Source organism: Panulirus ornatus, chromosome 67 (genome assembly GCF_036320965.1).
Source record: "Panulirus ornatus isolate Po-2019 chromosome 67, ASM3632096v1, whole genome shotgun sequence".
NCBI lineage: Eukaryota > Metazoa > Arthropoda > Malacostraca > Decapoda > Palinuridae > Panulirus > Panulirus ornatus.
The window spans coordinates 9,914,097-9,923,431 of record NC_092290.1 but is presented as its reverse complement, the minus strand read 5'-3'; the positions used below and the strand labels follow the sequence as shown (position 1 = coordinate 9,923,431).

At 39.3% G+C, this 9,335-nt stretch overlaps 1 protein-coding gene across 4 annotated transcripts in view; it reads left to right on the top strand.

Moving 5' to 3' along the window:
- The first annotated feature begins 416 nt into the window (after positions 1–416).
- Positions 417–9,335, top strand: part of PRAS40 (Proline-rich Akt substrate 40 kDa) — a 39,196-nt gene continuing 30,277 nt past the window's right edge. Inside the window, exon 1 of one of the 4 annotated variants that reach the window (XM_071659177.1) lies at positions 417–483. Coding sequence is in view for 2 of the 4 variants with exons in the window: in XM_071659174.1 (XP_071515275.1) it covers positions 9,219–9,309 (91 nt within the window). In the remaining 2 variants the exon portion in view is untranslated. Of the gene's footprint in view, positions 484–925; positions 946–8,529; positions 8,659–9,206; positions 9,310–9,335 lie in introns of those variants that run through there. The other 3 variants (XM_071659178.1, XM_071659176.1, XM_071659174.1) reach the window with 3 other exon arrangements.

Sequence of the window (9,335 nt, the reverse complement as noted above, 5' to 3'; positions counted from 1 at the left end):
TACGTATTCTGCGCCGTCCACCTCCAATTAATGTTCTACGATGTTATTTAACATTGTGTCGAAATGTTGTCAGTCATTTTGTTTAAACTGAGTCAACTTTTCTTGTGTATTTTCACTATTTCATTATCGTTAAAATGATTCTATGAATATATAACTACGGGAGGTAAACATGGGGGAGCGTTCTGGTAACTGGATTTTCTGATGTAAAAACTTTCGCAGGAGTACTTTTAGGAAATTTATCTGTTGGTAATTCTGCTTTAAATTTTTGTTTAAGGCTTCTGAAACGTTTTTTAATTGTCAAAAACATTTTTAACATATTCTTAAAGTTATTCAATTTAGTTATTCTATCACTGGGGATGTGACATATTGTTCATAAAACTGTAAAGGAAATCCGAGGATAGATTTTTATCTTGGACGAACGACCATTTTTACTTGTAAGCAGATCGCCGTGAAGGCTACGCTTTGGGGGAAACAATACTCTAGGCACGTATTTGCCAACTTTACTCCATACACAGTATACTCACTGGTTTGTGTTATTTTTACGTTGTAGGAAGAGGGTAATTATATACACGGGAGGTGGACGATGTTTATGGCCTCCCTTGAGAATTGTGACGAGGCCTATGTGCAACAGCCTTGAGAGCTAAGTTTTGTTTGTTTGTGAAGAAAGTGTAGAAATAGTCAAGAGACAGTTCTTAGTTCTTACTCCCATGTAAGCTTTTGAACTGCATGGGGCAGGTCACGTAGGCTTGTGACAGTGTTGCCTTTTAGTGTTATTTTAGTTTCGAACTAATCGTCTTATTGGACGAGTTATTGTAAACATGGGACTTGTAAGTGTGAAAGAAAAAGTGGTTTACGTCAAGGATCCAGTCCTCTCATTTATAAGCCGAAGGCAAATGACTCAGTTAGAGTCTTGAGTTAGGGCCTCCGTACTATTACCAAGTGGAAGTAAGTTACCAAATTAATCATGCACGCGAATTAATCTTTGGATAAATTGAGTGATTTGGTTTGACAGTCGCGCAGTGGAATGTTTTTAAGAGTGTCCATTAAGAGATATGAGACTTGATGTGGAGCATTGTATTTTATTGTCTGATACGTAAGATGAAGGTGGGATTGGGGGGCTAAGATGCTACCGGCGCCTCGGCGAACAGTCGTACAACATGAGCGTGTAAAGAGAGAAATTCAGACTTAACATTTTGTCTCTCACCCAGTCTAAAGTAATGTTGAAGGGGAGGTGAAGGTTAAGTATTGAAGGCGAACTGTGGTATGAAATCTTCTCTGAGCACATACATTGTCTCATAGGAGGACTGTCTTCTGTGGCACTGGTAGCAACTTAGATCCAGAAAGGGGTACCACAAACAAAAGTATATGTCGTAATGAAATTAGATGCGTAAGTTGGAAGGAATGGTGATGTGGAGCAAATTTGATTCATACCGTATGTATGAGGCATCATAAGCTGGTGAGGTTTGTGTTAAAATGCTTAAAAAGAACTAAATATCGCATGGTGAGCCATGTCAACACCGAAGAATGTAGGGCTTTACGTAATCTTTTGTGATATGATCGCAGTAGAAGTTTGTAATTTCTCCATGGGTAAGTTAAGACATGTATCACTTGATTCTTTCTTCTTTTTTTTTCATAGAAGAGACTCTTCATGAGCGATGTTTTTCTCTTGGTAAACAACCAATTTTCATATCAGATTGTATATCATGAAACAGATCTATAAAACTACATATGGAAAAGGTCTCAAAAACTGCAGAATGTAATTTGAAATATATTCTACAATATTGAGGCAAGTCTGGTGTGACATGAATATCATGAAGTATGTGGGATTAATTGATGTAGAATTTATTGAAACAGAAAATGTCCAGGTATTAAAATACTCAAAACTCGAAGTTTTGAGCATCTGACCAAACGCAATGGTGAAGATGAAGAGTTAAGATGTAGCTGCCACTTAAGCTAACAGAAGAAGAATTTTTGGTATTTGTAAGAAAATATGTAAACTTCACCTAATATTCCCTAGGAATTGAGATTTACAATATAGCAGAAATATACCTTCACTGATGATCTTGTGCTGGGGACCTTGTAGAGTCATTCCACAGTATTTTACATGTCATAGAGGATAAACTTTTGAACCCAAAAATACTAAACTTTTTACTTTAATGGATTTGGATGGGCATTGAATTCGTTTAAGGCACCTCAGTTTCACAGTTGAAACACCCATGTAGTTGGTCGACAGCTAATGATCAGGGAGGTATATTACTAGTGACTGCTTGGTGAGCTAGCACTTTAGTGATTGTCAAGTTGCACTCCTCTGACCCAAGTAGCTGCATTTTCTTTCTGCCTCACTAGCGTATGGACGACTGGCTTTATGTCCGCAAATGTACAATCTCCCATGTCATGTGTAACATTTGACAGCACTTGCCTCATGAAGCTCATTCTTCATAGCTACATTTTCCTGCAGTGAGCACCCCTGTCTTTTGGCAAAATGGTTCTAGCAGTAGATAGAAGTAGTAGGTAGGAATATTTAGGCAGGAGCATTAGGTAGAGACATTAGATAGAAGTAGTAAGTAGAAACATGAAGAAGTAGTAGGTAGGAGCATTAGATAGAAGTAGTCATGAGGAACATTAGGGAGGAGCCTCTGCAAACACTGCACTAGACTTGCCCTCTGTCACTGGCCTGTTAAAAGTGAGGCACTAAAGGCTGAGAAGTGGCTTTGGAGTTCCTTGGTTATGGAGACACTATTGCCATGGCCACCCCTTTGAGAGGGTTCATGTTGGAACAGGCTTCAAAGGTATAGATAGATGGATAGATGAAAAAACTCAAAGATGTTTTTAGCTATTTGTGATGTGTCGCGAAGGGGACCAAAAAAAGGGAAATTCGAAAATGCAAACTTTAATATTAGTTTCCTGTGAAATTAACAATATTTATTGTATTCATTATACTTAGTCTCTGTCTCCCGCGTTAGCGAGGTAGCGCAAGGAAATAGACAAAAGAATGGCCCAACTTACCCACATACACATGTATATACATAAATGCCCACACATGCACATATACATACCTATACTTTTCAACATATACATACATATACATACACAGACATAAACATGTATACACATGTACATATCCATACTTGCTGCCTTCATCTATTCCCATCACCATCCCCACCACACATGGAAATGGCACCCCCCTCCCCCCTGCATGCAAGGCAGTGCTAGGAAAAGACAGCAAAGGCCACATTTGTTCACACTCAGTCTCTAGCTGTCATGTGTAATGCACCGAAACCACAGCTCCCTTTCCACATCCATGCCCCACAAAACTTTCCATGGTTTACCCCCAGACACTTCACATGCCCTGGTTCAATCCATTGACAGCATGTTGACCCCAGTATATCACATTGTTCCAATTCACTCTATTCCTTGCATGCCTTTCTACCTCCTGTATGTTCAGGCCCCGATCGCTTAAAATCTTTTTCACTCCATTATTCTACCTCCAGTTTGGTCTCCTACTTCTCCTCGTTCCTTCACCTCTGACACATATATCTTCTTTGTCAGTCTTTCCTCACTCATTTTCTCCACGTGACCAAACCATTTCAATACACACTCTTCTGCTCTGTCATCCACTCTCTTTTTATTACCACACATCTCTCTTACCCTTTCATTACTTACTCGATCAAACCACCTCACACCACATATTGTCCTGAAACATCTCATTTCCAACACATCCACCCACCTCTGCACAACCTTGTTTATAGCCCATGCCTCGCAACCATATAACATGGTTAGAACCACTATTCCTTCAAACATACCCATTTTGCTCTCTAAAATAACATTCTCGCCTTCCACACATTCTTCAACACTCCCAGAACCTTCGCCCACTCCCACACCCTGTGACTCACTTCCACTTCCATGGCTCCATCCGCTGCCAGATCCACTCCCAGATATCTAAAAAACTTCACTTCCTCCAGTTTTTCTCCATTCAAAGTTACCTCCCAGTTGTCTTGTGCCCCAACCCTACTGAACCTAACAACCCTGCTCTTATTCAGATTTACTCTTACTCTCAACTTTCTTCTTTCACACACTTTACCAAACTCAGTCACCAACTTCTGCAGTTTCTTACCTGAATCAGCCCCCAGCGCTGACTCTTTTCCCAAGCCTTCTCATTGACAACAGACTGCATACTTGCCTTTCTCTCCAAAACTCTTTCATTCGCCTTCCTAACAACCCCATCCATAAACAAATGAAACAGCAATGGAAATATCACACACCCCTGCTGCAAACCGACATTCACTGAGAACCAGTCACTTTCCTGTCTTCCTACACTTACACATGCCTTACATCCTTGAGGAAAACTTTTCACTGCTTCTAGCAAATTACCTCCCACACCATATACTCTTAATACCTTCCACAAAGCATCTCTATCCACTTATCATGTGCTTTCTCCAGATCCATAAATGCTACATACAAATCCATCTGCTTTTCTAAGTATTTCTCATACATTCTTCAAAGCAAACACTTGATCCACACATCCTCTACCACTTCTGAAACCACACTGCTCTTCCCCAGTCTGATGCTCTGTACATGCTTTTAGCCTCTCAATCAATACCTTCCCATATAATTTCCCAGGAATACTCAACAAACTTATACCTCTGTAATTTGAACTCGCTTCCTTATCCCCTTTGCCTTTATGCAATGGTACTATGCATGCATTCCGCCAATCCTCGGGCACCTCACCATGACATACATACAGTGAATATCCTTACCAACCAGTCAACAACACAGTCACCCTCTTTTTTGATAAATTCCACTGCAGTACCATCCTAACCCGTCGCCTTGCAGGCTTTCATCTTCCGCAAAGCTTTCAATACTTCTCTGTTTACCAAACCAAACTCCCTGATCCTCTCACTTCGCACACAACCTTGGCCAAAACACCTTATATCTGCCACTCTATCATCAAACACGTTCAACAAACCTTCAAAATACTCACTTCATCTCTCTCTCATTTCACCACTACTTGTTATTACCTCCCCATTAGCCCCTTCACCGATGTTCCCATTTGTTCTCTTGTCTTACGCACTTTATTTACCTCCTTCCAAAACATCTTTTTATTCTCTCCAAAACTTATTGATACTCTCTCACCCCAACTCTCATTTGCCCTCTTTTTCATTTCTTGCACCTCCCAGTCATTTGCACTACATCCCTGCAAAAATTGTCCAAACGTGTCTCTATTCTCTTTCACTAACAATTTTACTTCTTCATCCCACCACTCACTACCCTTTCTAATCTGCCCACCTCCCACCTTTCTCATGCCACAAGCATCTTTTGCGCAAGTCATCACTGCTTCCCTAAATACATCCCATCCCTTCCGCACTCCCCGTACATCATTTGCTCTCGCCTTTTTCCATTCTGCACTCAATCTCTCCTGGTACTTCCTCACACAAGTCTCCTTTCCTAGGTCACTGACTCTCACCACTCTCTTCACCCCCAACGTTCTTCTTTTCTGAAAACCTCAACAAATCTTCACCTTCGCCTCCACAAGATAATAATCAGACATCCCTCCAATTGCCTTTCTCAGCTCATTAACATCCAAAGGTGTCTCTTTCATGTGCCTATCAATTAACATGTAATCCAATAATGCTCTCTGGCCATCTCTCCTACTTACATACATATACTTATGTATATCTCTATTTTCAAACCAGATATTCCCAAACACTGTTGCATTTATTTATTACTCAATTCATATACCAACATGATGCAGGGGACCTAGCCTGTGCCTTTAACTTTCATTTGTATATTGGAAGATGAGTGGCCACGTATGGTATCATGGAGGGCACACTTTTCTCCACTCCTAAAAGTTAGACTATAGAGTAGTTATTTCAACTCCCAAATTCAGAATTAGCTAATATTTTGATCAGCAGTGATCTAGTAATGTCAAAATGTGAAAGTTCAGCATCTTAATCACAAAAATTGGAAAATCAAGTACAGTACAGGTAGTACCTCTCTAATCCAGCGCTCTGTGGCCTGGCATGTTTTGAATCTGCCGACATTGGTTTGTGTATCTGCCATTAGGGTGGAAGAGCCTGTTGTTTATCAGCCAATTTATCAAGAAATCATGGAAATGGTTCAGCAAGGTGAGAAGAAACAAGATTGTCGTGAAAAAAGTGCAGAGGAAAACGAGGAAGTGGAAGAAAGAATTTCTGTAGATAAATGTATCCAGTTGACGAGAGATTTAATCACAGGCCTGGAGCAAAAGGACTTTATAACAACAAGGAATTATGTCAGTTTATTTGATTCAAAGAAAATTATTTAAGGAAAAGCTAAAATACCAGGAGCAAGTTAAATTGCAATAGTGGTTGAAGATCGTTAATAACCTTGCCAAGGATCATTCTAGTGTAGAAGATCCACTTCCCTGCACCTCCTCTGTCCCTGATGTGCAAGTATATGCTGACCCTGATGACCCTGCATTTTTCTAAGGACCCTGTATATCCTAGAGACACTGCTGACCTTGCTAACCCTGATGTACTTCTAATGTAATCTGATGTAACAGTTCAAATCTTGTTTAGAAGCATTAATGGTTGTATCATTTCTTGTTCTGCATTTGAGAACACTGTAATATTCATGTGGAACGAGCTGGCAAGACTAGGGGTCAGGCATATGTTTACATAGGGGGTTCCCTTAGGGGTCAGTTTTGTTTTCTGGCATTTTCCATTGTCTGGCAGTGGCTGGGTCCCAAGGTTGCCACATTAAAAGAGGTACTTGAAGGTTACAAGGTCATGCGAAAAACATCTGTTAACTCCCAGGCCTAACACCTGGTGAAGAACCATGTCACTGAAAATCATGTACATGCTGAAAAGCTTACTTGCATATTGTTCATTAATTAACATGTTTGTCAATTTAAGCAACCTTGGCTGGGAATTTAAATGACTGAAGTTAAGTTGAAAGCCCCAGCCAGTAGGCTTACAGGAAAATACTTTGTCAAGCTTTTAAGCATAATTCTAATATGAGAAGTTGTCTAGTCCATATTTTATTTAAAAACATACAGGCCATGCTCATATACAAATATAACTAATGTAGGTAATCAAACTTTGTCTAAAGTGTATGTCATTACAAAATCATGACACATTCATCTGGTATTCACTGTATATTAAGGTATTTTTTTTTTTTTATACTATTCGCAATTTCCCACATTTGCGAGGTAGCGTTAAGAACAGAGGACTGGGCCTTAGAGGGAAAACATAATATAATATGATATGAATATAAATATAATATAATCTAAATCATATTAAGGTATACTTTAACTTAAGGCTTCATGCACCAAGGAATAAAATATAGCAGCAGTTAACAAATGTCTCCTCAGTGATAGCAGTTTTCTTGTTTCGACCAATTTATGTTTATTTATGACATCTAAAAATGACATTTTTGTCCAAGAACACACTACTAATTTTCTCCATACAAATATGAATAAGTAGTGTATGATGTTTTTAGTATATGCAAGGAACTTTAAGGTATACCATAACTTAAAGCTTGATGCAACAAGGAATAGAATTTAGCAGCAGTTAACAAATGGCCTCTCCGTGACAGCAGTTTTCATGTTTCAGCTGATTTATTTTAATTTATGACATCAAAAATTTGCCACAGTTGTAATTTGATCACTTTTTTATGAAAATTTGGTTTCTGTACATATAGAAAGATGCTCAAATCTAAATATTCCAAAACTTAATTTTCAACTCTCTTTGTCCCATTTACTGTGGAATGACTAGAATGGCTGCTTATGTGAGGAAATTGGATGAACAGCTGCTCAGCCTGTCATCTGTTTGTTAACATTTGTTAGCAGTTGGCATGATTCTCAGTTTTAAGTTTAACTGGTATATTTTGACTAGAATATTAGAAATGAATCTAGTCTGCTAGGGGGTTAGGTAAGATTTTTCATGAGGTCTGTTGAGCATTTATATTTGTTTTATCTGTGTTTTTGTTAATGAACTCTTATTATATAGGAGAAATGGTGGGGAGAGCTATGGAGAAATGGAACAATAGACCATACCATGCAGGCTTTGATGGCTTGATAGGCCTGCCGGTTGTGGCCTCCAATGGCATGGTCTGCCATCAGTTTAGCCTTGTTACTGTAGTATTTCTTATGGGGTTTGATGAAAGTAGTATCAGATCACTCCATACACTAAGTAGAAGTGATATAAACAGGTGTAGCATGATTTAGAAAAAATTTGTGATAAGTAATGTGATACAAGGGCTTTAAAGATCTGCAAAAATGTATGAAATATTGAACTTTATGGATTGAATACTTGTAGATATGAATGGAACCATTGAAAACTTCACCAAATGTCTCCTAGTATCCTTGATTGATATATGTGTTGAAGTTTAAGAATGCTGCACCTGGTGCAAAGTTTAAAGCAGTAGTGCAGAAATCTTGTCTCATGACATATGTCACAGTTGATCTTATATAAAAAATTATTTTTATCACACTTTAGGAGTGAAGTGGATGAATGTTTCTCTGAAAAAGGGACTCAAGAAGAACAGGCACAAAGTTTGGTGCTTGTATCGCCACTTGCATTATCATAGCCCAAAAATCACTTATTTGCTTGTATAGAAATGGAAAAAATATGCTCCAGCAGTGTCTCAAATGGATTCCAAACTTGGAAGAAGAACTATGTAAGGAATATGGTTGTTAAGGGGAATTGCATGGGTTACTCCTCATTTTAAAGGAGAGGGGGGACTATAATTAGTACATGTCTGTGCATCCATAGAAGACTCATCTGAAGTATGCATGTGCATCCACTATTTTTGTGTTAAGGGGAGAGTTTTACACTTTTGTTGCCATATGTCTTTACTCTTATGTGCACACACACACACACACACACACACACACACACACACACACACACACACACACACACACACACCAGCCTAAGCCAGACACCCATTTATTGATTCCAGGATTCCAATCTGAATGGGCTCATGCATGGACATGATTATCAGTGCTAACTGCTACGGCATAGAAGTGTGTGATCAGTGTGTGTTTGTTATTGAGAGCAGGGTTTTACTTTTCTGTTGCCCTATCTCTTAACATTGAATGTCCCATGTCTTAACTTCTGTGTACACACACACACACACACACACACACACACACACACACACACACACACACACACACACACACACACACACAAGCCTAAGCCAGATACCCATTTATCGACCAGCCCCAAGGGAGGATGAACACGTGGTTTGAGTGTGGGGCGACTGCTGCGCACAGGATTCGAACCCATGCAGACCTGACCCCAGGCAGGCCTATGCTGACTCATGGTCAGTGTTTTTGAGTGTGTGTTTGT